Below are 13,049 nucleotides of genomic sequence, written 5' to 3' on the forward strand. Positions count from 1 at the left end.
AGACTCAAAACCAAAATACACGTCTCCAGTGGCTCACTTCACTTCACTTCATCTCCCCTTCCTCTGGATCAAGGGAGGGGCATGCATGGGATAGCACCGTAGGTTTGTTTTGTATTATAACATGAAAAGAGGTGTCAGTCAACTTTAACTAAACACACACACACACACACACACACACACACAGAAACAAACCCTGGAGATTTGAGGGCAAAGGTAGCCAGGGCCACAGCATCCGGGGAGACCCTTTCCATACCTTTCAGAAAGGAACTGCCCTTGCGATAGCACTCCAGCGCCCTCTGCGGGTTCCGGATCTTCTCAAAGAGCTCCCCAGCCTGAGACAGAGAGGGACGGGTGGGGTACAACATTGGGGGCTTTTCAGTTTGGAAATAAAGCTAGTAATGGGATATGTATGACAGAGGTGCGTAAAATTAAGCATGATGTGGAAAGACGGAATAGTTCCATCCTCCTGGCTGGTCACACAGCTGGAGCCTCACCTGCTCAAAGAGCTCCCCTCGAATGAGGGCTGTGGCGATGCGGTTGACGAGGTCAGTGTTCCCCAGCAGCTCCTCTCGGCCCATGGCCAGCCGCCCTGCTTTTGCTGGCAGCCCAGCCTTCAAGTAGAGGCCAACAGCCGCTTGCAGGTCCCCTTGGCCTTCCTGAACCTCAGCCGCCCGCTCTTCCTGCTGGGTCTGCAGCAACCATTCGTAATAGCCTTGGCGCAACTTGTCCAGCGCAGGATGGCTCTGGGAGGGGAAGAATAACAGCACCCAATGGGCACAGCTGGGCCCACTTCCCAGCCTCCTTCCCAGAGGCCCAATCTCAGCCCCCCGAACCCCCTCTTACTTTGGCCTCCGCCACCGAGATGCACTCATCCCACATGTGCAGCTCTTGGTACATCGCCATGGCCTCCTCCACAGCGTTCTAGAGAAGGAGATGGAGAAGAACGTGAGCGCCTGGCAGGAGTGTGGACCGGGCAGCCAGCCGGCAGCCTCCGCACCTCACCTGCTCCAGGAAGATCATCTCTGCCAGCTTGTAGTTCTTCTCCAGCATGGCCAGGCGGACCCGCACCTGGTAATAGTCTGTGCCATCCCCTCCCTAAAAGGAAGTTGGTTAGCTTCTGGTCAGGCAAATCATCATCGTCATCAAACCCCAGACTCTGCCATGGGCAAGGAGGAGGAAGCAGGATCCCGCCCCCACCCTGTGCCTGAGGTCTGTGAGGAGAATGGGGGTTTGCCTCCTGGCATGGAAGGAGCCTGGGTGACGGATGGAGGGCAGGCAGAGGGCAGGCTTCTCCCTTCAGAACAAGCACAGGCAAACTGGAGCAACTCCGCCCCTGCGGGCTCACTCACATATTCTTTGGCCACCTGGTCAGCAATCTCATTGGTCTCGTGGAGGAATCGGGCCTTGGACACATGTCCAAGGGCAGCAAAACACCTGGGAGGAGAGGAGACAAACTGTTGTTAGGATCATTGTGTGATGCTTTGCGTCAGCACACAAACCCCCATCAGCACAGACAGGGGCCTCCTCACCCACGCAAGCAGAACTCGCCCAGGCAGCTCCTTGGCCAATGCACAGACTGCCCCAGGGCCAGCTACCAGAAGCCCTTCCCTGCTTTCCCACTCACCTCTCAGCAACGTGCAGCTGCTTGGCCTCCAGCGCCAGCCGGCTCAGCGTCTTCCACATGGCTTCTGTCTCGGCACACATCTCCAGCGTCTCTAGAAAGGCAACGGCCCTGCAGCGGAAGGCAGAAGGGCTGAAGACCAGGCCCATTGCAGGGCAAGGGAAGCCTTGGCAAGGCAGCTTCCTTCGCCCTCCCTTGCAGGAGATGAGCCTCCCCTCAGTGTCAAGGCTGGTCCAGACCTGCTTTCAGGGGGAACCCATCTCGTCCCAAGCCTTGCTAGGGGTTGGCACTAGCCAGCTGCTGCCTCCTGCTGGTGAGGCAGGACCCTCCTGGCATACAGTTCCAGCCCCTCACCTGTGGTAGTCACCATCGTCAATTGCTGTGCCAAACTCAATGAGCCCTTCGTCCAGGGTGTAGGACACTGTGTTCACGCCCTCGGTCACAATCACCTCAGTCTTCCCATCGCTCCTCTCCAGGTCCACAATGTCGCCCTGCCGGGAGCCAAACCCCTTGGCTTAGCTCTGCCTTTCACCGCACCAGGCCTCTCTCAAAGCCTGCCAGTTGGGGCCCTCGGGGCCTGGCTGCCTGCAGCCTCACCAACCTCCCGCTCACCTTCAGCAGCCAACCAGCCAGCAAGGCCGTACCTGGCCCAGCTCTGCTGGAGGCAGCCAGAGAGCGGCAGCAGCAGCGTGTGTACCTTCATAGGGAACATGGTAACTCGCTCTGGAGTGTCGATGTTGTACCACACGCAGAGGCTGTTCCGGTTCTGGGCCACCACCACATCACTGCCAGGGACCCACTGCACATAGGAGCAGTAGCTTAGGATGGCGGTCTTGGTGGCACTCTCAATGCCATAGAGATGCAGCTGGGGTAAGAAGAGGCACAGGATTAGTGGAGATGGGGGGGAAAGCCCTCCGTGCCTCCAGCCTGTCCCCTCCTCCCCTCCTCCTCCTCCTGCCTTTACCTTCATCTTCTTGTCCCGGAAGAGCAACTTATGGCCCGTCTCGTTCAGCTCCAGCCAGTCAATCTTGCTGTCATGGCTGATGGTGCCAATGTTATAACTACCCACTAGGTCCACTGGGGGAGGTAGAGAAAAGTCATGTGATACAAAAGTGAAGTTTGAGGCCTTCCTGAAGGGGAGGGCAATGGGGGGCTCCCTTGCTCACCAGCTGCTATTGTCTTGATGTCAACAAGATAAGCCAGCCGCTTACTCTCTTCCATTCCTCGCTGCCTCCTTTCATTGATACGGACACTGGGAGAAAGAAGGGGCAAGAATGACATTGGCTGGGGTGGTATGGGGTGTGGTGTGACGTGTCCAACTGGAGAAAGAGCGCCTCCTCACTCACCTGATGAGATGGGGGTTCATGAACTCAGTGCGCACAGAACCCAGAATCTCGTTGCTGCCATATTCCACCAGAGTCAGCTCTCCTGCATTAAAGATCATGCAGACCTAGAGGAAGGAGACAGGCTGAGAGATGTGGCTGCTTGGACCACAGGAGGAGGGGAGCCCCCCCGGCTAAGCTTCCCCCTCTGCAAAAGAGGGGGGCCTTGTGCTGTGTGGGATCAATTAGGCCCAACGAGGCCCACTGCCGCCCACTGCTCTCCCTGAGCCCTTTTGTCCTTGGAAGACACACCAAGAAAGGGAAAGGCTTCTCCTTGCATGACAGCAGACCTTGCATGGGCCACCCCCTCCTCATCCCTGCCCAACTTACATTCTCGTTGTCGAAGAAAAACTTCTCATTCCCGCCAGATCCCTGCCAGGCCACCTACGAGAGACGAGGGGCAGGAGCATGCGAGTTCAAAGCCAGCCCCACCCTCCTCAGGCCAGGCACATGCTGCAGCACGGCTGCCCACCACGCACGCTCCTGTCCAGAGAGGCCCTGGAGACCCATCCCAGCCTCCCACAGAGCACCCTTCCAGCCAGTTAGCCACCAGGAAGCCCACTCACGTGCCCGGCTGAGTTCTGCCCAGCTGTGCCAGGCCCAAGCTAACATTCCAGCCCCTGGCATCTGAAACACGGAGAGGACACCTGCTTTGTGTAGCACCCCAGGGGTCATCTCCTGGCTTCTCCAGGCCTGCCTGAAGCCCTGGACAGCCACTGCCAGTCAGCCCAAACCAACCTTCCACAACCTGGTGCTCTCCAAACATTGTTAGACTACAACTCCCATCAGCTGATCAATTCCAACGTCTGGGGAGCGCTGGCCTGGGAAAGATTACTGTAGATGACACTGCGCTAGATGCCTGACTCAGCCTAAGGCACCTTCCTGGGCTCCAGCGGTGGTTTGGGAGCCGGGGAAGGGAAGAGCCAGCCGCAGTCCTGGCTGCCAAGGGGGAAGACTCAAGCAGGGACAGGGCAGAAAGGGGGGGCAGGTGCACACCTGGCAAGAACAGGGAGGGAGGCCAAGCCCCATGCTACCCGTGGGAAAGGGGCTGGAGAAAAGCAAGATCAGGTCAAAGGGATGGGCAGGGGAGACTCTCAAGGGGCTCTCGAGGGCAGCCAAAGGCAGCCGAGGTCTTTTATTCAGCGAGGGAGGCCTGAGGCTCCATGGGCTTGGAAACAGAGAAGCAAGTCCCCAGGAGAACTTAGAAGGGGTAGTGAGGCAGGAAGGGCCTGCCAAGAGCATCTTCCCCAGGGGAACTGCCTGGCCTGCTGCAGTACGACCGCTCCGGAGTGCTCTACTCCCTTGATGCACACAGGGGCTCCCTGAAGGCCACAGGAGTGGGTTCTGAGCCTGCCACACTTCACGCTGCCTGGCAAACGTTGTCCAGGACTAACCCTGCTGGATGTCCCCGGTCACTCCCATTCCACAGGGCAGCAGCAGCACGCTTACCTCACTGAGCTTGGTGGAGTTGAGGTCCCCCAGGAGCAGCGTGTCTGAGGTGTGGGCCACAAGGTAGCGCTCCTTCCCCAGGATTTTCACCTCGTCGATTTCATAGCCATAGTGGGATTTCAATACTACTCGCATCCCAGTGGAGAGGTTCTTCACAATGACCTGAGTGTGTAGAAGGGGGGGACGGGGATGACATAAATCAGGTGCTCTGCGTGTAGTTACACACATAGAGGCATCTCCTGTTTTCCTAACAGAACTTTGCTTATTCTGAGGCTTGTGGAGCCTGGTTTGCCCTTCTGCCTTCTCTGGGAGAGGAAAGGATTTCTTGCTTTGACCATGCTCCTCTCTGTTTTTCAAACTGCTCTTGGCCTCCCTGCTGTGTCAGCCATTTTAGGACTGGATATTTGGCTCATGAACAGTTTTGAATAGATCAAATTTTCATAGGTTTTATTTCACCTAAAATTCTTCCCTTCTGAGGCTCAGGCTTCACTACACATACTGTATTTACAATAAATCTGTCCAAACGGTTTGTAACCCCTTAGGTCTTGTGTGGCCACCACCCTCTTGCCCACTGGGGCAAATTAAGAACCTCACTCGCTTGCACATTGCTATGCCAGAGTGGCAATAATCAAAACAGAACAGGGCAGGCATCATCCCTGGCCCATCAAACCCCCTCCCACCCCTGCAGCCTGCTCCACAGCGTCTTGGGAGGTAGTGTTCTCAGTATAATTCCCTTCCTTTGGCAGCAAGTACGAGCTTCTAGGAAGACCACAGAAAGCCTGTGCCCTCTCTTCTCTTTCTATCCCCTGCAGCTGAGGCCCATTTGCAGCCAGAGTTCTCATCCACGTACCTGGCTGGGCCCCACGTATGTCATCTCAAACTTGTTCTTGTAAATGCTCCTGCGCAGACAGCAGTCAAACTGCTCCACTCCACCACAGAGGGTGCCCTGTGGGAAGAAAGGCCTCACTCAGGCATCCAGCTTGGCCTTAGCCTTTCAGTCCACAATCCCCGACATCCCAGGGGTGCCCAGCAGGGACACCATGTCAAGAGAAGATTCAGCAGTCCTGGAAGCTGCCCCACTCACCGCGCAGAGCCGTGAGCCGTCCCGCTTCCAGGCCAAGGCCGTGAGCGTGTACAAGTGAGGAATCTCTTTGGGCTTGGACTCCTCCCAGGCGCTCCGACGGGGGCTCCAGTTCAGCACTCTCAGCCTGAGGAAAGCAACAGGGCAGTGATTGTCCAAGGGTCAACAGGCCTGCACCACAGAGCACCGCCCATCCCCGCCTGCCCTCTGGCACCGCACCTGTCAAAGCTGCCAATGACGACAGACTGGCCCCCTGGGCTGGCAGCTGCAACAGTGAACTCCTTCTCTGAAGAGTCCCGGCTGTAGTCGAAGGTCTGGATGACATGTCCCTCCTTGCCATAGGCCACAATCTTTTTGTCGCAGCCAGCAGCCACAATGCTGTTTGATGCCCAAGCCATGGCGTAGGGGGGGCAGGGGTGCATCACTAGCTTGCCCTGCCCAAGAATCAGGGACAAGAACAAGAGCTGGGTGAGAGGCAGGGATGGACCTGTGCAGAGGTACACGGAGGCTGGGCTGGAGCCCCACCAAGCCAGCATTTGCCCCACGCACACAAGTCTCATGTCAGGGCAAGGCAGCACCAGGCCCTGACCTCCTTCTCCCCCCCTCCTCCCCAGGGGTGAGAAAAGCCAGGAGACAAGCCCTGTGCAAGGAGGAAGGGGGCTGCCTCCGTGGATGCACCAGGCAAGGCCAATAGGCCCTCTTTAGCCGTTTGCATTGAGAAGCATTTCAAAGCAGGGTTATTCCATGACTCAGACCCCCCTTGATCTCCCCCCACCCCCCAACTCATCTCTGGCAATAGGGTAAGGTAGCTCCGTTTTTCTGTGGACCTCCCAGGGGCACATCAGTCAGCAAAGAGGGCAAGGGGACTCCCTTGCTCTGGGAAGCGACAACTGCCTGATTTTGACGGGAGCTCCACATGGGGACTTGCTCTAGAATGGCTGCTGGTGATCACATAAGCCAGACAGATATCCCGCCCATTAATTTGCCCAAACCCTTTTATAAACTTCGCATCCTTCCGTTTCATAAGCACAGCTGTAACTGTTCCCTCCTTAATAACAACAACATAAACCATCAGAGAAAGAATAACTTCCCCAAGCTAATTAAGAATATAAGAACATAAGAAGAGCCTGCTGGATCAGGCCAGTGGCCCATCTAGTCCAGCATCCTGTTCTCACAGTGGCCATCCAGGTGCCTGGGGGAAGCCCGCAAGCAGGACCCGAATGCAAGAACACTCTCCCCTCCTGAGGCTTCCAGCAACTGGTTTTCAGAAGCATGCTGCCTCTGACTAGGGTGGCAGAGCACAGCCATCATAGCTAGTAGCCATTGATAGCCCTGTCCTCCATGAACTTGTCTAATCTTCTTTTAAAGCCATCCAAGCTGGTGGCCATTACTGCATCTTGTGGGAGCAAATTCCATAGTTTGACTATGCACTGAGTAAAGAAGTACTTCCTTTTGTCTGTCCTGAATCTTCCAACATTCAGCTTCTTTGAATGTCCACGAGTTCTAGTATTATGAGAGAGGGAGAACTTTTCTCTATCCACTTTCTCAATGCCATGCATAATTTTATACACTTCTATCATGTCTCCTCTGACCCGCCTTTTCTCTAAACTAAAAAGCCCCAAATGCTGCAACCTTTCCTCGTAAGGGAGTCGCTCCATCCCTTGATCATTCTGGTTGCCCTCTTCTGAACCTTTGCCAACTCTATAATATCCTTTTTGAGATGAGGCGACCAGAACTGTACACAGTATTCCAAATGCGGCCGCACCATAGATTTATACAATGGCATTATGATATCGGCTGTTTTATTTTCAATACCTTTCCTAATTATCCCTAGCATAGAATTTGCCTTTTTCACATCTGCCGCACACTGGGTCGACATTTTCATTGTGCTGTCCACTACAACCCCGAGGTCTCTCTCCCGGCCGGTCACCGCCAGTTCAGACCCCATGAGCGTATATGTGAAATTAAGATTTTTTGCTCCAATATGCATAATTTTACACTTGTTTATATTGAATTGCATTTGCCATTTTTCCGCCCATTCACTCAGTTTGGAGAGGTCTTTTTGGAGCTCTTCGCAATCCCTTTTTGTTTTAACAACCCTGAACAATTTAGTGTCATCAGCAAACTTGGCCACTTCACTGCTCACTCCTAATTCTAGGTCATTAATGAACAAGTTGAAAAGTACAGGTCCCAATACCGATCCTTGAGGGACTCCACTTTCTACAGCCCTCCATTGGGAGAACTGTCCGTTTATTCCTGCTTTCTGCTTCTTAACCAATTCCTTATCCACAAGAGGACCTCTCCTCTTATTCCATGACTGCTAAGCTTCCTCAGAAGTCCTCTAATTCCTGTAGAGACAGAGGTGTTATGTTTTCAGAGTTCTCATGTATGGGTGGTGGGGAGACAGCCTGTTCTGGATGGGGCTGCAGACTGCCTGGCTTGCCTGAGCAAGAGTCCCTCTTTCCCACCACCAGCTCCCCAAAGTGCTTTCTGGGACAAGCTTATCTCCTTGCAGACCTAGTCTGGCTAGGGATAGGGGCTCCGGAGAGGAGAAAGCCTGCCCGTACCTGTGACTCGCCAGAACCTTCGTCATCAAAGAAGTAGCGCACAATGGTTCCATCTGCATGCCCAGACAGGATTCCCTTTCCTGAGATGCTGTGGAGGAGGAGGAAGAAGAAGAGGAGGAGGAGAGGTGGTCACCACAGAGCCTCCAGACCCAGGGATCAGGGTTTGCCATCCCTTGGCAGAGGGATGGCGGGCCTTCTCTTCCTATCACACTCACTTGGAGGCCAGCGACACTACATAGGAGTCGGTCCCATAAATAGTGGAAGATTTGTTGGTCTTGGTGTTTGCCAAACGGACCTTCAGGAAAGAAAATCCGGTCAGCCCAGCAGCCTTCATTGTGCAAGGGGGCCAAGTGAGAGCAGAAGCACCTTTATAACCCCCCACACAAAGCAATGAGCCAGAGAGAAGAGGGAGCCCTGGGTGGGGGTGGAATCAGCACTAGCTGGATGGACCACTATGCAGCGGCCCCTGGGCCTGCTCTTTCCCAGCCCCCAAATTTATTTATTTATTAGATTTATATCCTGCCCTTTCTCCAGGTAGGAGCCCAGGGTGGCAAATCCCACTCCTTAAGTCACAACATGAAAGTCCTCCAGCCCAATCGCTCCTACCTTGCCCTCAACAAGCCCAAAGACAATGGTGTTCTCCTCTGGCCAGAGCAAGCATATCACGGCACTCTAGAGGACAACAGGACAAGAGGAAAAGAGAGTCAGGAGCAGAAGAGAATAGGCCCACCCTCACACAGACAGGGAAGCTCAGCTAAATCTGATGGGCTGTTCAAGAAGAGGGAACTGTGTGTGTGGAGTAAGGAATCAGAATGTGCTATACAAGCTAAACAATGGAAAATTTGCTTTAGAATCTATATGGAATGTTTCTTTAGATTTGAAATTTAGATTGATCCAGCAAAAATTAATGTTTTGGGTATACTGAACTCTGCAGTGTTTTAACAGGACATTGTTGTCCATATCAGTTTTGTACTGGCAAAATCCTTGATATTTGCAGATGTTCATGTACTGTTAAACTGCATTCCTGAAGCATGAGAATTAACAACAGGACAACAAAAGTGGATTTTGTGAGTCCTCATGGCTGCTAAGAAACTTAAACTTCAAGCCTGGAAGGATAAAGACCCATCATCTATTACGAAATGATCTGAGGACCTCACTGCCTTTGCTACAATTGAATATATATATATCTTTATTGTTAAGGTCGGTGACCACCATACATTTGAATATATTTCCAATAAAAATCAATCTTCTGTGCGCACTTACTTGAACATCTGGATAGCTTATAGAGACTTATATGTTTAAGACAAATGTGCTGATGGTTATTGTATGCATGGTATGAGCTAATGGTGCTTTTTCTTGGATTCTTCTTCACTTTTTTCTTATCTGTTACATTTGCTATTTAGACAATAATTAAAAAGAAGACAAGCTGCAAGGAATGGCCTCTGAAGAAGTCCAAAAAAGGAGGCTTCTTTCTCAGGTAGAGGGCCTTGCAAGTACCTCTCTGTGATCCTTTCACAGAGCCCTTCCAATGCTGCCCCCTCCCTTCCAGCAGGTCAAGAGGGCAAGCATTCTGTCCACAAAGAGTGAGGGCAGGAGAGGAGATGGAGGTTCTTGCAAGGGCCCCTACCTAGCAAGTCACCCATTTGCCATCCCACACCTCCCATTCCACAGACACAGCTGTTTTGACCCCCAACTCTTTCCCTTACTCTCAATCCTCTTCCCTCTGGGATGAATTGCTCAGCAGGGCCTTTACGGAAGAGCTCACAACTCCTGTCATGCCTAGTCCTGACCTTGTACCAGGCATGGAGCCCTCAGAGGCAAACCAGACACCCCACAGATTGAGCAAGCAGGGCCCCCTGAATCCAATGCTGAGAATCCTCTTGACAGGTCCTCCAGGTTGTTATCTGAGGAAGAACCCCTGGAACTGTCAGAGGAGGAGCCCCCCCCATCTTCAAAAGCACTGGTACCAGGCGGGAGAGCGTCTACAGCCCCAGAGTCAGTGGTCTACTTGTGAGTAATCAATCCCTGACACTCCTCCACCGCTGGCAGCAGTGGTCAGGGTACGATTTAGGAAGCCATCATATATAAGGCCTCCCCTCTTGAGCCTTTCAGTTGTTGGAAGCAACACAGATCTCTGCCTCCTAGCTCTAGATTCTCTGCCTTGTCTTAATGCCTTCTGATATTGACCTTGGGCTGTTCAGCAACCTTGCCTCTTACTCAAATTTGGACCTAGACTGATTTTCTGTGCTTGACCTTAGTTAGCTTGGATCAGAGCTTGGAAAAGTAACTTTTCCAAGCTCTGGCTTGGATTATGCTGCATCTGCAATCCTGCCCTCATTGGTGAGTGAAAGACATGCATCTCCTGCAACTGGGACTCCTAGAACAAGACAATTCCCAACTCAACTGCCCATTAACATGACAATATGGAGAAGAGCAGGCCTAAAAGCGTCCTTGGGGACATCCAGAAGCCCATGGAGGCTACTGGGTCTTACCGTCTGAATGAACTTGTTGCAGATCACCTTCTTGTCACCCCTGAAAAGAAGCACAGACAGAGAGAGAGTCATTCTCAAGGACAACTGTGGTTCCAGGAAACATGTCATGAGGCTGGAATGGGCTGCTTAGGATTCCTGTTGAATAAATAACACAGAGCAATTGTTAGGAAAGATTGCTGTGCCCCTCAAGCCTGCCCAGTGGCAACCAAAGTCTGAGAGAGGAAAGCAGGCCCACCAATAGCTACCTGGGCCCTGAGCGCAGGCAGCCATCTTTGCAACAGAAGGAGGCTATATTTCTATGAGCATCTGGTCAGCAACTGTGAGGACACAATGCTGGGCTCTTAGATCCTTAATGAGGAGCCTTCTCAGTGGAAAGAAGTGGGCAATGGGCCACCCCTGGGACTCAGCCTGGTACCTACTCCAGGGAAGATTCTCCTCTTCCCCCCGCCCGCTCCATGCAAGGCCCCTTACCATTCCTCCCCAATCTTGTAGACAAAGATAATGTCATCTGTCTGCCCAACAGCAATCTTTGTGGAATCTGGGGAGAACACCATGCCCTTCACCACGTAGCTCTTTCTGCCATACTGGAAGGAGAAGGAGGATAAAGAAGAGCAGAGCATAGGTCTTATTCAAAGATACTAACAAAGCCCAGAGCAGCCCAGAAACAAGGGGAGGGGGCACAGACTCACTCCTCTCTGGCCAGCATGAAGGTGAGTGTGGCATGGCGGGCTCCTGCCCCCATTTGTGTTTTGTCTGATAACAAGGGTGGAAGTTTCTCTTTCATTCTGGCTCCAAATACAGTGCTATCTAATAACTTCAGTGCAACTGAGCATTTTCTCCCAAGGTTTACAGTTACTAGAAATATTTTTTATTAAATTTCTTCCCATTTCCCTCCCCACAAGAGCCCAGGACCAGAGTTAACAACCAAGGCTGCTTATATTTCATGTCCCTGCAAGCACACAAGGGTGAATCTACACACACCCAGTTCTGTAGCAGCCCTTTCTTTAGGTGGTGGTGATCAGCTGTGGCCCCCTAGATAGACACAGCTGGCATGGCTAACGGTCAGGGAGGACGGGAGCTGGGAGTCCACCAACATCTGGAGGGCCGCAAGACCAGCTACCTGGTTAAGGCCAAGTCACCTGTTTTGGGTAGCCCTTCAATTCTATCCATGTCAAACAAAAACGTCTGTAGAACTTATTCAGACTCCTGACCGGGCCTTTTTTTGGCGCAGAGCCTACAACCCATTTAGGGCTGGGATTTCCCCCTTAGAATGCGCTGCCCCGGTCCTGGCAAGGCCGGAGCAAAAGGGTGGACGACGCTAGCAGCATCCACCAGGGACGGGCCCTGTTATGCCGGGGGCTCGATGTCCAGTCTGGCAAAGGTCGTGCGCCACGCCTGCCGAAGCGCTCTCCCAGCGGAGCCTTCCTCCCATCCAGAAGGGCTCCGGGCCGGCGGCACCACCATCAGCAGCCCCTTCCGCGGTTACCTTGGCGTCGGCGGGCTTGGTGGAGAACTTGTCCCTGCGCTCGCCGTGCTCGTCGTACAGGAGGACCACCCGGTCCACGGTGCAGACGGCGAACCGGGCGTTGTTGGGGGCCCAGGCCATGCACGTGACCTTGGCGGCTCCATCCTGCGGGGGAGGCAAAGGGGGTCAGCTGCTCCGGGCTGGCTGGCTGAGACAACAGCGTCAGTCGCCACCCGATAAGCAAAGGGCCCGGTGCGGCTCGCGGGCAGCTTGCGGGGGGCCCCGACCTGTCTCGCGGGGGGGAGGGAAGAGATGGCGAAGGAGAGTGTCCGTCCGTCCGTCCTCCCTCCCTCCCGTGAACGGGCGGGGTGGTTCCCACCTGGGGGGTGAGCAGAGTCCGAACATGTCGCAGCTGCATCGCCAGGCCGGAGTGCGCAGGCCGCCGCGGCGTCTCCGCCCGTTGCCCCAGCAACGGCCCTGGGACGCGGCTGCCACTGATGGCGTCAGCTGCGCCGTACGACGTGAGAAGAAAGAGCACGCGAAGACACACAGATTAGCTAAAGATAAAGTGATACGAGTCGCTATCTGAATAGAAAAACTCTTCGGGCTCATTTTGCAAAAGCCATTTGTCAATCCTGGATCTCTCCGTAGAGTCCTACCGGCAGCTCCCACTAGGCCGGTTATGTCCGAGGTCTAGGGGGAGGGATCCCTGACCCCTTTGATTTTTTGGGAGCAGGGTCACAGCAGGGTCCCTATGCGTCCAGCATCCTACAAGCCAATCAGCAATGAAAGGCCACTGAGAAGAGTCTTCTAACTTGCTTCCTTGCCCTTTCCTGCTGATTGGAGTCAGCGGAGTGAGAGTTAGCTACTGAGAAGCCTCTTTTTAGTAGCTAATACTCTCCCCTTTCGTGCTAATTGGCTCATAGGGACGTCTGCTGCTGCGGGAGGAGGGCATTGACAAGGATCTCACTCTGAACCCTGCCGCAAAAGAA

General features: G+C 53.6%; 1 protein-coding gene across 2 annotated transcripts in view; it reads right to left on the reverse strand.

Moving 5' to 3' along the window:
* IFT172 (intraflagellar transport 172) overlaps window positions 1-13,029 on the reverse strand; it is a 42,746-nt gene extending 29,717 nt beyond the window's left edge. Inside the window, exons 1-23 of one of the 2 annotated variants that reach the window (XM_061625997.1) lie at window positions 12,437-12,573; window positions 12,079-12,222; window positions 11,064-11,176; window positions 10,593-10,632; window positions 8,707-8,772; window positions 8,316-8,395; window positions 8,101-8,188; window positions 5,753-5,967; window positions 5,537-5,660; window positions 5,303-5,398; window positions 4,453-4,614; window positions 3,334-3,387; window positions 2,968-3,071; window positions 2,788-2,873; window positions 2,586-2,698; window positions 2,319-2,486; window positions 1,976-2,112; window positions 1,625-1,732; window positions 1,350-1,434; window positions 1,003-1,095; window positions 844-921; window positions 495-743; window positions 254-332 (exon numbers count right to left, since the gene is read on the reverse strand). In XM_061625997.1, coding sequence (XP_061481981.1) covers window positions 254-332; window positions 495-743; window positions 844-921; window positions 1,003-1,095; window positions 1,350-1,434; window positions 1,625-1,732; window positions 1,976-2,112; window positions 2,319-2,486; window positions 2,586-2,698; window positions 2,788-2,873; window positions 2,968-3,071; window positions 3,334-3,387; window positions 4,453-4,614; window positions 5,303-5,398; window positions 5,537-5,660; window positions 5,753-5,967; window positions 8,101-8,188; window positions 8,316-8,395; window positions 8,707-8,772; window positions 10,593-10,632; window positions 11,064-11,176; window positions 12,079-12,222; window positions 12,437-12,475 — 2,521 coding nt within the window. In that variant the 5' untranslated portion in view covers window positions 12,476-12,573. Of the gene's footprint in view, window positions 1-253; window positions 333-494; window positions 744-843; window positions 922-1,002; window positions 1,096-1,349; window positions 1,435-1,624; window positions 1,733-1,975; window positions 2,113-2,318; window positions 2,487-2,585; window positions 2,699-2,787; window positions 2,874-2,967; window positions 3,072-3,333; window positions 3,388-4,452; window positions 4,615-5,302; window positions 5,399-5,536; window positions 5,661-5,752; window positions 5,968-8,100; window positions 8,189-8,315; window positions 8,396-8,706; window positions 8,773-10,592; window positions 10,633-11,063; window positions 11,177-12,078; window positions 12,223-12,436 lie in introns of both variants that reach the window. The other variant, XM_061625996.1, reaches the window with a different exon arrangement.
* Between the last annotated feature and the right edge of the window lie 20 nt (window positions 13,030-13,049).

This window comes from Rhineura floridana, chromosome 4, assembly GCF_030035675.1.
Source record: "Rhineura floridana isolate rRhiFlo1 chromosome 4, rRhiFlo1.hap2, whole genome shotgun sequence".
Lineage (NCBI taxonomy): Eukaryota > Metazoa > Chordata > Lepidosauria > Squamata > Rhineuridae > Rhineura > Rhineura floridana.